Raw genomic sequence first — 16,550 nt, 5'->3', positions numbered from 1 at the left:
AAAGCCAGTAATTCATTGGGGGGGGGCGATTCACTAACTTTGAGTGAAGGATTCGAAGTTAAAAAACTTCGAATTTCGAAGTGTTTTTTGGGCTACTTCGACCATCGAATGGGCTACTTCGACCTTCGACTACGACTTCGACTTCGAATGGAAGGATTCAAACTAAAAATCGTTCGACTATTCGATAGTCGAAGTACTGTCTCTTTAAGAAAAAACTTCGACCCCCTAAATCGCCATCTAAAAGCTACGGAAGTCAATGTTAGCCTATGGGGAAGGTCCCCATAGGCTTTCCTAATTTTTTTTGGTCGAAGGATAATCCTTCGATCGTTGGATTAAAATCCTTCGAATCGTTCGATTAGAAGGATCTAATCGTTCGATCGAAGGATTATTCAAACTATTTGCGTTAAAATCCTTCGACTTCGATATTCGAAGTCGAAGGATTTTAATTCCCAGTCGAATATCGAGGGTTAATTAACACTCGATATTCGACCCTTGGTGAATCGGCCCCTAAATCTTGATCAGTATAGATATTTGACAAATTAACAGGAAAAACTGTAATTATTGCTTATAGACTTGTATAGGATTTAACATTTCTCCTTTCAGATTAGTGTTTGTCAGCCATTTACGGCAATGAGTCCTATTGTGTTCAATTGTCTTTTGTTGTCCAAACAAAGCAAAGCCCAGAATCTTGTGCTTGGTGGAGCTGTGGCATGACCCACAAAGCCCTGAAAAATAGAATTCATTTTTTAATAAAAATGACATACATTTCAGGAATGATGCATCATTTCTGAAAGTTTAGACCAACTGAATATTACAGCCCTTATTTGCTAATGCATGGTGTAGTGTAAAGTGCTAATTTGTGGGTGTGCTTTGCATGTTGCACCTATATACACAGCTAACATGTACCTAAGGAACCATACACTAAAGGTGGCCATACCTGGGCAGATCTAAGTTGCCGATATTGGTCTCTTAGCCCGATTTGGCAGCTTTTGCAGGTGTCCACAATTAGTTTGGACTTCTGTGCAAATAACGCTGCATTGTGAATTGTGCACACCTTTGTCTATGAACCCTGATAAGTAATTGCATGTACGACAAAAACATTACAATTCTTTTTATCAAGGCTTTGGGTAAAACCATCTTAAGTAGTGAAGTCACAGCACCATCCGAGTTTTATAATTTATTTGAATCCTGGCTTAGATCTCAGACAAAACAATGTTTCAGGCCTGCATGGCCTTTTTTCAAAGCAGGCCTGATACATTCTTTTGTCTGAGATCTAAGCCAGGATTCCAATAAAGTTTTTTCATAATAAAACTCGGATGGTGCTGTGACTTCACTACTTAAGTATCCAAGCCAGTTGGAGTGGACAACTTTGTACATGCACCTGCTACATGAGAGCTTTAAAGGTCTGGGTGAGTGCCAACCAACTGCCTCATAATGCATAACCATCTGCCAACTCTTTAATTTGTTACTAATCTCTGAAAGTATCTTTACATCTGGAATTGTACTAGTCAAAGTATACCTGCACCTGATTTGCATCAAAACACAGTTGCGTGCATCATAACGCATCAGGTGCAATCAGGGTCAACTGGGCCGGCAGGACACTGGGAAAAACCCCGGTGGGCCCCTGGCTCCAGCGGGCCCCATTGGCCCAATCCGCAACCTGGTTTTCTTCCTTGCGGCAAAAAAAAAGGCATTATGTGCGCTGCCGCGCACGCTGACATTCACTGGTGTGCTTGTGCTGACGTGTGTGCGCGTGCGTGTCGGGTGGGTTGCCGGACAGGAGCCACTGAAGCAGCATCCCCCGGGGTCTAGAGGGGGGCCCTGAGGCAGAAGCCCTGGTTACTAAGCTCGAGTGAATAATTCGAATGGAAAAAAATTTGAATTTCGAAGTATTTTTTTGGGTACTTCGACCATCGCATTGGTCAAATTTGATCAAATTCGATCAAATCGAATGATTCAAAGTAAAAATCATTGGAGCATTCGATAATCGAAGTATTGTCTCTTTAAAAAAATACTTCGACTTCATACTTCGCCACTTTAAACCTACCGAGGTGCAATGCTAGTGTAAAGGCCGCCGGGAGCACGAAGAGACGCGTCTGCTCCCGGCGGCGAAGAATCCAAAATGGCAGCGCCCAGTCGGCCCACATGGACGCTGGGATGCCAGCGCCGCAACTCCGATGCATGCGCAAACACGCCGGCGCAAGCACGCCAGCGTAAGGACGCCAGTGACGTCACTATGGCGCGGAATTCAACTATAAAAGGGCGCCCAGGACACCAGAATGGCGCCCAAGAATAGGTTCTGCTTCCCTGAACCTGGGTTCCTGTTCCCAAACCTTGTTTCCTGTTCCTGTATCCTGATACCTGCACCTGCCTTGGTTTTGACCCTTTGCCTGGACTCCTGCTTATTGATCCTGATCTGCCTGCCCTTGAACTCTAGCCTGAACTCTGATTATCCACTTGCCTAACCCTTTGGGCACCGCGACCTTGATCCCTCAAGAGGGCTTCCTCCTTGATCCAGACTACCTCCCTGGAGGGAGCGCCCGGCTCCCTGACAGTTAGCCTATGGGGACCTTCCCCAGCACTTTTCTAAAAAAAATTTTATTAGATTAAAAATCCTGTGATCGGTCGCTTAAAATCGTTCGAATCATTCGGTTCGAAGGATTTTATCGTTCAATTGAATTCGAAGGATTTTACTTTGAGTGTTTTTTAACCCTCGAAATCCGACTCTTGATAAATCTGCCCTACTGTGTGCTTCTTTTTTCCTTTTCTGTTCCTGATGTGCATATGCAAATTAGGATTCAGATTTGGTTCAGTATTTGGACAAATCTTTCATGAAGGATTCGGAGGTTCGACCCAATCCAAAATATTGGATTCTGAAATTATTTATGAATGTGTTTTGAGTAAAGCATTATCTAAGTTTATGTAATACCCCTTTTTGCTCAGAAGTTTCTGACCAATGTGCATACGGCAGTAAAGGAGTCCTATACATTGCTTGTAGTAAAAATGTTTCTCCTGACTTCTCTTTAAAATGTTAAAATTAAAAGCAAAAAGTAACATGCACCTTTGTTATTGCCATGTGCGTTTAGTTGAGGCTTTATTTACAAAGCTATTGGTGGTTATGGAGATAATAGTTGTAAACAAAAGTGCAGTAACTGTAATTGCTGCTTCTTTTTGCAGAGAAAGGACTTTGAAAAGCTTAAGAACCTGTTATGTGTTCACCCACAGCAAAGAACTCAGCAAACACTGAGACAGGTACAATAATAGACCTTTTGTTTACCTTGTACATATTGATTTATAATTCAGAGCTGTGCACTTGTATTAGTATTGTCTTTTCAATGACTCTCAAGCTGTTATGATACAGATGGAAACTCAATACACTGCATTAATCACCTGACATGTACATAACTGTACCTAAACATGCTCCTACAATTCACATTGCTTTAATGTAAGACAATCAGAACTGTATGTGTTGTATATCAGGGACTGTATAAACAATTGCCCTTTGCAGTCATAACTTTACACCCTGGAGTTCTCTGCAAAAATTACATGTGTGCCAAAGCTCTTAATGTTAAAGGAGTTTATGTAAAGAGACACACACACATATATAGGTACAGGGGGTACTGCAATCAGGGATCCCATAGCAGAGGTGGACCCAAGAGAGATAAAAGGCAGTGTGGTGGATCGAGTGTGGTTCAGGTGCATCATGGATGGGATATTGTTATAATGGGGGTGTTTGAAGTGTAACAGGGGTGTGGTTGTGCACAGGCAATTCTTTTTCATTGGAATTCATTATCTTGTTTGCTAGGCCCTCTGCCCAGGGGTTTAGGTGACCATTGGGTTAATAATTGGGGCCCCTGGGGGGGGCAAAGCCCTGTTAATTTAGTAGTATAGGGCCCTGTTATTCTGTGTATCATAATGCAATTTTTGCATTGCGATTTTGTAATGTTTGCAGGGTCTTGAGCAGTAATTCATACATATATAGATGTCTCGCTGATATATAGTTGTTCTTATAATACATATTTAAAATACATTGGCATTTAACAAAGAAATGAATCGCCATATTGTCTTCCATTCCGTGTATCAGTCTTTCATTCACAACAGATAGTGTCAGTTAACATTATGATCTAAATCAGTGCTGTCCAACTTCAGTGGTATAAAGGGCCGGAATTTTTCTGGTGGAGGGCAGTGTTGACCACTCCCTGTTTTGAAACCACACCCACTTTAAACCACACCCATGTTACCACAAGAACTTTTAAGACCACTTCCACATTAATGGTGGTAGCACACCAAAAAACCCAATGGTTGGTGCTCATTGCAGGGATATCACTCAATACTCATGTGTGAAACAAGTTTATTACATCATATTAAAACATGCCCTTAAATCCAAATGCATCATCCTCCCCTGTGGATAACACAGTAAGCCCCAGCACATGATTAAACACCTTGGGGACCCCTAACAAGAATTTCCAAATGGTAACAAACACCCACCAGATGTACTTCCTGCAAGCAGAGCATGGCACACACAGACAGTGTAGGACAAGCTGAGTATGGCATACAGGGAGAGCAGTGCAGGCAGAGTATGGCACACACAGGGAGCATAGGGCAGGCAGAGTATGGCACACACAAGGAGCAAACGTCAGGCAGAGTATGACACACACAGGGAGCATAGGGCAGGCAGAGTATGACACACACAGGGAACATAGGGCAGGCAAAGTATGACACATACAGGCAGAGTATGGCACACACAGGGAGCATAGGGCATGCTGTCTGAATTTAAGGTTTAAACAATGCAGGGGCCAATTAATCTCTGTACTGATACCTTTTAAAGCTTACACAAGATAAGCAGTAACAGTAGGCAGACTTTCATGCGGGGTCACACAGGGGGTTCCCGGGCCGCCAGTTGGACAGTGGTGATCTAAACAAATAACTAATAATTACTGAATCCAGGAAAATTCTTTAGAACTCCTCGCATTTTAAATAACATGACCGTGCTCAGACCATAAATATTTTATGTTAAAACAGACTTCTGGCTACAATATGCCTCTTTAGTGCCATTACCCTCCATCTTGATATGTCTAGAAAAGAATCTTAAGTAAGACTTCACATACTAAAGGAATTATAATTGTGATTTATGTATGCGTGACTCATGAAGAATAAAATATTATAGGTAATAAAACATATCTACTGGAGAAAAGAACAACCATTAATGTGATATATCCCTATTTAAGATCCAGGCATGTTTAAAGAAGAACAGAGCATTTCAAAGTCTCCGAGACAAAACTCAGCTTAAGCTATGTCAGCATGCTGTGTACCAAGAGTAAGTATGGTGGAGCTGTTAAGCTGTTGACATGGGATGACAGGAGTGCTTTGATTTTCAGCTGCATTTAAAATCAATTGCTATTTAATTTTTTTCTAACAAATATATGAATCAAAAATACATTTTATTTTTTACTTCAATATTAAATTTATTTAAAAAGACGTAGAATTTAAAGTCAATGACCCAAATTCACTAAGCGCCGAATTGCTAGCGTTGGGCATTTTCACTACTTTGCAAATTCACTGAATGGCGTAAATTCGCTAGTGTTACTTTGTACCCTTACACCTGGCGATTTTCGCTACGGACGTAACTACGCGAATTCACTAACTCGCGCAGTGTACTGAACGCTACCTTTTACGCTAGACTTCCTTCGCCACCTCAGACCAGGCGAAGCGCAATAGAGTAGATAGGGATTGCTTCAAAAAAAGGTCAAATTTTTTCTAAGTCCCAAAAAACGCTGGCGTTTTTTCTATATTATGGGTGATAGGCTGAAAAAGATCGAAAAAATTTTTGGGGCTCCCCTCCTTCCCCCCTACATTTCCTAACTCATGGAAACTTAACTATACAGTGGGCACATGTGTAGGGCAAAAAAATAATTTTATTTGATGTTTTGAAGGTTTCCCAGGCATTTGTAGTGATTCTACGTATTCCTCCATTGAAATTTGAATTTGGCACCGTATGCAAATTAACCATCGCTAGCGTAACTTCGCTTCGCTTAGCGAATCAACGCTAGCGCAACTTCGCAACCTTACACTACCCCTGTGCGCAACTTCGGATTTTAGTGAATTTGCGGAGTGCTGGTGAAACTACGCCTGGCGAAGTGTGGCGAAGTGCGGCGAAGTGCGGCGAAGTTGCGCCTGGCGCAACTACGATTCTTAGTGAATTTGCCCCAATGTGTTAAAAAAAAATGTTAGCTGACAGTTATGTGCAGTTGAACTCAGACTGCAGTCATAGTGGTACCCTGCAGGGCTCATCTGGAGACTTTCTTTTGTTGTTTTAAACACTAAGAAAGTTTATTATTTGGCTTAGGCCTAAATGAGGGATAGAGAATAGCTATGATCCCACAGTTTACAGCGGGACACAGAAAACAAATGATATATAGATATTGCAAAACAAATAAAGGAGACTGTTAGCTCAGCATATTATGTTTCTTCTGTGCCATTTTCTCTCTTTTCTATCACTTTAAGGTATGAAACAAAGACCTTAGTGATTAAACAAGGTCATGCACCAAGTGAGTGCTATCTCATCCTCTCTGGAACTCTCATGGCAGTCACAGAAAACGGCAATTCAAAAACACAAAGTACATTGACTGATGCCTTATACGAAGTTGAGGAAGGGGATTTTGTAGGGGTAAGTATTCAACTTGATGGAAACTTCAACATCTGTGTACCCATATATTCAAAATTCAGATAATTACCTTTTTTGCATTACATGTTTTTCCTAAAATACTAAAAGTATTTCATGATAAACTAAAACTTGTTTGATATTTAAAGCTTTAAATATCAACCCATGTTTTTAACAAGTGTAGGAGAATTTCATAGTCCTTCAATAATAACTGACTTTCTTTATCCTACAACCATGAGGGTCACTAGTTGAGTTGGGTTGGGTGATCTGACCTGGATCATGATGATTAATGAAGAGAAAATGTGAGTTCATTAAACCTTCTTCCTGTTGTGGCCTACAGTCGTCATTCATCATCAGTAGGAATCTCGCCTAATCTAGATTTTTTTTCATTATTCATAAAATCAGTTAAACTGATAAATGGTGTGAAAACGCCTACTTGAGCAAAACAAAAAAAACAGGTGATTGGGTGAAGAAGTGAGTGAAGGACATTGGGGAAGAAACTGAAAACTGTTTTACAGGCAGTAATCTGTGACATCATTATATAAATGTTTTACATTTATATATATATCACATTAAGGGGGTTATTTATTAAAGTCTGAATGCCAAAAACTCAACCATTCCATGTATCAGTCTTTAATTCATAACAGATAGTATCAGCTAACATTATGATCTAAACTAGTGCTGTCCAACTTCAGTGGTATTGAAGGCCGGAATTTTTCTAGCCTATGTGGTGGAGGGCCAATAATGGAAGCCACTGTTGACCGCTCCCTGTTTTTAAAACAAATCCACTTTAAACCACACCCATGTTGCCACAAGAATTTTTTTTACTATAAAATTTAGTGGAAAAAACCTTATAAATTTCGTGATTTATTATACCCCAAGGCTGCTAAACGTCTGAATCTGAAAATACTTCATCTCCAAGCTGTCGGGGTCCTGTAGACGTCAATGGCAAAGGTCCCATTTCAAATCTGAAGATATCATGGTCTGCGCAAAAAGACTGAATTTTTCAAGTTTTTTTCCCAAATCGATTTTATCGAGATTTTTTCAATGATAAATAAGGTCAAATTGTGGATTCTAGTTTGGTAGGACTTTTTTTACTTAAAAAAATCAGAAAAATTTGCATTTTGATAAATAACCCCCCTCAGAGTTGGCTCATTTCAAATGAATTTAATTTCTTGTTTCTTTTTTGTTTCCACTCTCACGCGTTAAAAGGTATCTGTGTACATTGTTAACAATATGTATACAATGCTAAAATCAAGTAAATTATTTTAACCTCTTAGAATTTACTGTAATTACCAGAACCAGGCATAAAACTAGTGACACAAGAGTGAATAATATTGTGTTTACCTGCTAATGTCAGGAATCTTAGGCAAATATTTAACTTGCCCATATCCTCCTTTATTCACAACAAATTCCAGAATAAAGTGCAGGATAATAGGACTTTCAGGTGCCCCTCTGGAAACTTACCTGAGAAATAGGACTTAGCCTAAAATAGGGTTTCCAATTACATAGTGTGGTGGTAAATGGAACATTTTCGAACTAGACCAGTGTTGTTAGTGGAGTACCGCAGATGTCTGCACTTGATCCTTTGCTTTGTAACTTGTTTATTAATGACCTGGCAGTGGGCATTGAAAGTACTATTTCTGTTTTTGCTGATGATACTAAATTGTGCAGAATTATAAGTTCAATGCAATATGCTGACACTTTGCAGAGTGATTTGACTAAATTGGAAAACTGGGCAGCTAATAATAATAATAATATAAATGCGAGTTATACACTAAATGGCAGTATGGTTGGGGTTTCTTTAACTGAGAATTTTGTAGATAACAAGTTGTCTAATCCCAGGCAGTGTCATTCTGTGGCTACTAAAGCACAGAATGGCCTCATCTGGAGTATGCAGTGCAGTTTTGGACTCCAGTCCTTCAGAGGGATATAAATGAGCTGGAGAGAGTGCAGAGACATGCAACTAAACTGGTTAGAGGTGTGGAAGACTTAAATTACGAGGGTAGACGGTCAAGGCTGGGGTTGTTTTCTCTGCAACAAAGATGCTTGCAAGGGGTCATGATTATACAGTGATTTATGAGAATTAGCACATTTTCTAAGCTTTAACGGACCATGGACATTGTAGACAAATAGCAGGGAACCCTTTTTCCCATAAAGAGAACCACCGAACCAGAGGCCAACCCAGCGGAACAGAACTTTCATTTGAAGCAACGTAGGGGGTTCTTCACAGTGAGGACAGTGAGGTTGTGGAATGCACTGCTGGGTGATATTGTGATGCTGATTCAGTTAATACTTTTAAAAGTGGCTTGGATGATTTCTTCGACAGACATAATATCAAAGACTATTGTGATACTAAACTCGACAATTAGGGGCACATTTACTTTGCTCGAGTGAAGGAATAGAATAAAAAAAACTTTGAATTTCGAAGTGTTTTTTTGGCTACTTCGACCATCGAATTGGCTACTTCGACCTTCGACTTCAAATCGAACGATTCGAACTAAAAATCTATTCGACCATTCGATAGTCAAAGTACTGTCTCTTTTAAAAAAACTTCGACCACCTTCTTCGCCACCTAAAACCTACCGAGCGTCAATGTTAGCCTATGGGGAAGGTCCCCATAGGCTTTCCAAGGTTTTTTTGATGGAAGGAATTTCGTTCGATCGATGGATTAAAATCGTTCGATTCGAAAGATTTAATCGTTTTTTCGAACGATTATTTCTTTGATTGTTCGATCGAACGAATATCGGTAAATCCTTCGACTTCGATATTCGAAGTCGAAGGATTAAACTTCGATAGTCAAATATCGAGGGTTAATTAACCCTCGATATTCGACCCTTAGTAAATGTGCCCCTAAGTATAGATATTGGGGTATACATAGTTTATGTGAGTATATGGAGGGGTCAGTGTTAGTGTGTGTATGGATGGACAATGGGCATTTGGAGGGGTTAAACTTGATGGACTTTGATCTTTTTTTAAAACTGATTCAACTATAGAGAAAGTAGAGTCATTGCTTATACAGGGAGGCAATGTTTTGGGTTGGTTTCTACACAACAGCTAACTTACCTGCCTGCCATTAACAAAGTTATAGTAATAGCATACTGCATGTCTTATGACCTTGAAAAAACGAACAAGAATGAAAGTATTTTACGCACTATGAAATTATTAATGAAAAATCTTCACCCTTTTTCTTGTCAGGAAATTGGCCTTGTTACTAACAAGCGACCAGTATCTTTTATTTGCAAAACACACGTGGAAGTGCTGGTGATTGATAAGGAGGTAAGTTGTATAATGTATGTGTAGATTTATCTATGGTGTCAGTGTGTTACGCACTATAATGCTAAAGAAGAACATTATATAAGTGAGCGCAGAATAGTTGGAATGACAACCTTGTATCAAGAGCATACAATATAGAAGGGGAAAATTAGAAGTAATGAGATAAACAGAGGAGTGAAATATGTTGGAGTTCAACGTGTGGACCTCATTTACACATTTAGTTGATTTTGAGAGTTTCCAGTGATGTTAGTTCTTTCAGAGAATAGGCTTGAAGGGACAATATACACAGTATATACTCAGTATAACAATGAGAGTATAGCTTATGTGGCTAACAGACCTTTCCTATTCTCCATTTAGGTGTTTACACACATGGTCAGTGCAGCCATATTGCTTGTCTTTGCTTAGGTTTAACCAGCTCTGTTAACACCATCACACACAAGTTAGAAAGTGCAATGATGTTGCAGAGGAAGTTGTGCCTAATATAAACTGTGTGATAAACTGTTGTTATATATGCATAGATTTTCAATAACAGGGGTATGGGCTAGAAACCCATTATCTAGAAAGTTTAGAATTACAGGAAGGCCATGTAAAGAATGATTTCCTTTTAATATGTAATTATAAAACAGTACCTTGTACTTGATCATAACTACCATATAATTAATCCTTATTGGAGACAAAACAATTAATTTGGAAAAGATCCCTTATCCAGAAAAACCCAAGTCCTGTGCATTTCAGATAGGGATGCACCAAATCCGAACCCCCGAATCCTTTGCGAAAGATTTGGCCAAATACTGAATCCTAATTTGCACATGCAAATTAGTGGTGGGAAGGGGAAAACATTTTTTACTTCCTTGTTTTGTGACAAAAAGTCACGCAATTTCCCTCCCTGTCCCTAATTTGCATATGCAAATTAGGATTCGTTTCTGCCAGTCAGAAGGATTCGCCCGAATTCGAATCCTGCTGAAAAAGGCAGAATCCTGGCTGAATCCTGGATTTGGTGCATCCCTAATTCCAGATAACAGGTCCCATACATGTACAAGGCTATGATAATAAAAGTGTCAAGTAAAGGTAATCTCCATATTGTGGTCCTAACTTTTTACCTCTGGTCATATTTAGTACAGGCTGGTATAGCCCTGCATGGGTGCATTTCATGGGAAATTTCACTTCCATTCCATATACTTTACTTAGCTCCCACAACCATTAGTTTTTGTACTTCAGTACGTTAGCACAGGAAGAACCACCAAACTTCTATGTGGTTGTAGCACCCTGAAACTCATCCCTTTAATGGTCTTATGCTTCTCCTATACAAGATGCAAGTGGGGGAGTATTAAGCCTGTATAACCAATGCGTTTGTCTTGGCAATCTCCCTCCTATAAAGGCTTATGGCAGCGGTGGATCAAGCTCTATGAGTCAGTCCCTTGGTCAGGTGACACTTTTCCCAAGAATCTCAACAATGCAGGGAGGTGCCAGTCTTTAAAAATATGACCAGAGGTAAATAGTTAGGACCTCCATATGGAGCTTACGTTTATGTGATACTGTATGGTGGCTTGGCAATTTTTTGATCGTAAGTTTGTAACAAAAAATGCTGCCTGCATTCTATAGCGCTGCATTCATCAGGGGTGGGCAGGGGAAGCACAGCCATCATCAGATATCATAGGGCCCCTTCATCCAGGCTCTCCCCCAAATTGGTCTCATAGATCTCTTGGGTGGTGGGCCCTGACAACAAGTTGAATAGGCTTCGAACAGGACACTCGCACACCCGTTGTGTAAATATTAGGGTTCGCTCGGTGCACAGTGATTGGAGGATAAGCAAGCTTGACAAAGGGGCGGAGCCCTGAAACGTTGCACAACCGCAGTAAAACTCTTGCAAGGGCTTGCCCTGCAGACACAAGTCTTGTGTGCTAGTGTGATTATTTTCTAACAAGTTGAATAGGGCCCTAATGAAAAAAATGCCCCTGTGCACAAATGGTAATTCTCCAGATCCACAAAGCCATGCCCCATTATGCCAAAACCCTTCCTCTGAGCTACTCAATTTCTACCCAATGATGGCTCTGAAAGGGAGCCACGTTCTGTTAAAGCTTGGAAAATGGGGTAATTCTCATAAATCACTGCTTTCCCTGTATTTGCAAGCCAATAAAGAACTCAGAAGACATTGTAAAAACTGTGACTATCCATATGCCAAAATTCAGACTATCCACTTACTTTTGTGTTTCATGGCATCTTTGTAAATCTAAGCTGACATAATTAAGTCCATGTTCCCATCGGGCTCTGTGTCCACATTGAAAAGTACATCCTGCACTGCAGCTTCAGTTTCCCTGTTTACACTGTTTAGCTCAAGAAAAAGCCATAGGCAGAATTTATGTTCAGCACAAGCCCTATTCTCTAACCAGGGGTTCTCAACTCTGTTTACCTGTGAGCCACATTCAAATGTAAAAAGACCAACACACACTAAAAGTCCCTGGGGACTGGGTGACAAATAAGGACTATGATTTGTTATTTGGTAGCCCCTATGTGAACTCGTAGCCTACAGGAGACTTTGTTAGGCAGTACATTTTGCTTTTATGCAGACAAAATTTGCCTCTTAGACTGGAATTCAAAAATAAGCATTTTCCTTGAGGCCACTGGGAGCAACATTTAAGAGGTAGGATGCCAGCACTGGAATCACTGCTCTAAACTGAATGGGGGCATACTGACTATTTATCAAATGAAGAAACAAAGGTACCAAGATCAGTAATGTCCTATGGCCTATGTCTGAATGCTGCTTTTTATAACTTCACTGCTACTTGTGCAGAAGCACTGGCCCCTCATTTAGCTGTCAAGGTTGTTTCTGGCCCGTTTCTGTGCCAAAGAACATAACCGTAGATCAGATTTTATCTATGAAGTACTCAATAATGAACTCTCTTTCAGTCAAGTCTGCATTTCCCAAAATGCCTTGCTTGTGCCTGTTATTCTCCTTATTTACAGGTCTGATAATTATAGTATATACAAGATTATGGGAATTGTGTCTTTGCTGGAGGAGAACTGACTACTGCAGCATTGTTTTGCTGGTGCATATAGTCAGAACCAGCAGTGCAGCGATAGTAATGGACAAACATATACTGCTATATCAATTATGTTAACAAATAGAATCATAAAACATTTGTAATTAATTATACATGAATGCAAAATGTTACATTTGGGTTTAATGACCCATTTTCCAGCCTTAGTGATCTGGTTTGGCTGAAATATCTTCCATGCCTCATTTACTGTACACCCTCCCCCCTAATGCACAGTTTTGTTTACAAAGTCTTCATATTTCCACTTAAACAGATATTAAAACTCCAAACAGAAACCATGAAATTGATTCAAAATTCAAATGTCACAAGTTAAAGCCCCATTTGTACCAGAAGAAATTCTGTTCTGACCAAAGATACTGCAGTTCCGATAATGCAACAATACCATACACACTGTCTCACAATTGGTTGAATTAGCACATGTTTACACATGTGAGCAGTAATGCCACGTCAAGGCTTCAACCCTGTTACTGGCCATTCACTCTGGGTATAACATTCCTCAGGGGCCTAATACTATAGTAACAGTCAATAAATAATATCATAAGGAAATAGTTAGGCTTACTCATGTCTATGAAGTTTACCCTTTGTTCAATTCATTCTTAATAAACTTCTAGTTCACCTGCAGAAAGGTAAAAAAAAAAAAAAGCCCCATCTAATGGGGAGCAAAAACCCATCCTGCATGGAAGAATATTGATTATAAGCATTAATATCAGGGTATGGATTCAACAGACATGTGTATGAAGGCAAAGCAGATTGAATGTTAGACCCCCTTGCCCTCTTGCTACACCCTTGGCCTTTCATATCTCACATTCACTCACACACCATTCACTACAAACAATTAACTGTAACTACCTATAGGAAGGAAAACGTTAATAAAAATGTTTAATAACTATATACATGGTATAAGGTCTTACAACAGGAATGACTTATATTCCCATGAACACCGAGACGTTGATTTGGATCTTTCTCTAGGAGCTGAATGAATAAAGAAAAAAATGCATATTAATATAGTAGCATGTCTTTGAGTGCACTAGATTCTAATGCAATGATGCATAGAACATTTGCCAGAAAGGGAGATGTGATACTACTATCAGTGGGATTTAATATTGTCACATATATAAAAATATAAAACCCCACTGTTCATGCTCACCTTTTTTAGAAGGTCCTTCAGATTTTCATTCAGCCAATGGGGAATCCTGGGCTCATCCTTGATGGTAGAGTTTATGATTTTTTCCCTGTTGTTGCCTTCATAAAAGGGGGAGTCCCCAAAAGCCATCTGATATGTGAAGATTCCACGTGCCCACCAATCTACTGCAGCATTGTATCTCTGCCTTTGCAGGACCTTGAAATCAAAGTGGATACCAAACTTCAAAAAAGCGCTGAATGAACTTCCCCTTATAATATTTTGACCTTCCTACAATATTACAGGAACTGATTATACAGGACTGAGAATGTGTAGAAAGATGTGAAGTTGTAATGAATCTCAATCTTAGAGCCATAGTGCTGGCTATTAGGATTAAATATTAATTTTCCAAAACATTTTCATTTCATTTCACATGGCAAGTAAGGTTGTTCTTGAAGTATAGAAAGAGATAGAGATAAAATGGGTAAGAAACTGGATTTTTAGCAACAAACTTGAATGAAATCTAAAACTGGCAACATAATAATTACATACAGACATATGCACAGATATAAATGGATTTATCCCCCTGTATAAATCCCAATATACCTTTTTAGACAACTGCTAACATATTAATTACAAATGATCATACTAGTAATAGCCGTATGTTTGTACATTTGTTAATCTGGGTTTAGATTATTGCTTTGGGCACATTCTTATACACTAATTTCTCTTACTGAATTAATGCTATAAATGTACTGAAACTGCACTGCTCACCTCTGGAGCCATGTACCCCATTGTCTCTGCCCAGCCACCGATGGTCTTGTCACCGAATATGTTAGGAACTGCCAGGCTAAAGTCACATATTTTGACATGGCCATCTTGGTCCAGCAGGATGTTATCAGGCTTGATATCCCTGTTATAAGAGGAAAAAAAATATTTCTAGGGGTTGCTAAGATGGGTCAAACATATATAGAAAGGGTAGGAAGCAATGCAAAAGTGAAACATAGATAACCCAATAGAAAGATTATGGAGATGAGATCTGGAGAAGCAGAGCTATACTGACCAATGAACAATGCCGCTGTTGTGCAGGAACTCCAGGCCGCACACAATCTCCACTGAATGGAAACTTTTAAACAAAAATAAAATGTTATCAAACTATTACTTACATATTCACTTGTATTTTTTAAAAGTATAGATACAAATAAGCACAATTGCTTTACAGTATTATTTTTATTTCTTGCCAACTGCCTTTTCCTAAAACCCCCCATATGACTTACAGCACTGTGTCTGGCTCCAGGCTCCTGTAGTAATCCAGGTGAGTTGCAAGGCTTCCTCCACTGAGGTAGTCCATCACCAGGAAAGCATGACGCTGGTTATAAAGACAAATGGAAAGAGATTAAAACACTGGAAACGATAATGTAAATCTGAATAAATGCCAATGTTGACCAAGATTTGTACCTGAGTTTGAAAAGCCGCATAACCTTGGCACAGGAATGGGTTATCATGAAGCATCATGAGCACACTGGCCTCTATCCTGATGCTGTTGTAATTGCACTCAGGAGTCTTCTTTATCACCTTCATGGCTACTTTCTGGTTGGCAATTGTAGCCAACATAACCTGAGAAATACACAGAAAAACGAGTATTAACGAGGTTTAGGGATACTACTAGTCCATCATATTGATACACTTATTAGGTAGAAGGATCAAAGTACTGACTAAAGTTCAGTACAAGTAAAGGAACTCTGGGAGAAGTAGAAATATATAAAATCAAATACAATGTCAAATTATTCAGAGATCATTTATATAAAATAGAATGGAATCATGTCAGTTGCAGAATATCTCTATAAAAGCCACAGTATATAATTCCCTGTATATTACAATAATAAAGTATTTGTATTGGGAAACCAGTCACTACACTTACATTAATTCACCAAACGGAACATAATATCAGAAAATCAAAAAGCCACAAACCTACCTGGACACCCTCCTGCCCGCAGAGTGCATCCCTCTGTCCGTAGGCAACAGTCCAAAACCCTCTACCAAGCCACCAGTTTACAAGGTCAAACTTGCAAAGTCTTGTTTTTGTCCATATGGCCTTTATATAATCCCCAACACAAAAACAATATCCAAACTCTCCCACCCTTTTCCAAAATTGCATGAAAAACAAAAAAAAAGCATTTGCAGGACATAGCTTTCCTCGTACTCTGTGCTGAGCAATATTTCTGCCATCACCCTGAGGATAAAAGAAGAGTAGTATCAGGGTGTGGGAGACCCTATCAATACAACAATTTCCATACAGCATATAATAAAGATGGAAGGAGGAAGGTGCACCCCTCGCCATTGCTTTGCATTAGCCACTGACCTTCTTATCTCATTTTCCTTCAGGAAACTCAACTGAGCCATAGCTACCCTAACAATGTTACCAGGAGTAGCACCA

General features: G+C 39.5%; 1 protein-coding gene across 1 annotated transcript in view; it reads left to right on the top strand.

Moving 5' to 3' along the window:
* The window catches only part of LOC108698490, a 62,078-nt gene that overhangs the window by 8,002 nt on the left and 37,526 nt on the right, over nucleotides 1–16,550 (top strand). Inside the window, exons 4-7 of the mRNA XM_041588969.1 lie at nucleotides 3,178–3,252; nucleotides 5,229–5,317; nucleotides 6,505–6,667; nucleotides 9,860–9,940. Coding sequence (XP_041444903.1) covers nucleotides 3,178–3,252; nucleotides 5,229–5,317; nucleotides 6,505–6,667; nucleotides 9,860–9,940 — 408 coding nt within the window. The remainder of the gene's footprint in view (nucleotides 1–3,177; nucleotides 3,253–5,228; nucleotides 5,318–6,504; nucleotides 6,668–9,859; nucleotides 9,941–16,550) is intronic.

This window comes from Xenopus laevis, chromosome 1L, assembly GCF_017654675.1.
Source record: "Xenopus laevis strain J_2021 chromosome 1L, Xenopus_laevis_v10.1, whole genome shotgun sequence".
Taxonomy (NCBI): domain Eukaryota; kingdom Metazoa; phylum Chordata; class Amphibia; order Anura; family Pipidae; genus Xenopus; species Xenopus laevis.
Note: the sequence above shows the minus strand (reverse complement) of the source record. Positions and strands in the feature narration are given on the sequence as shown.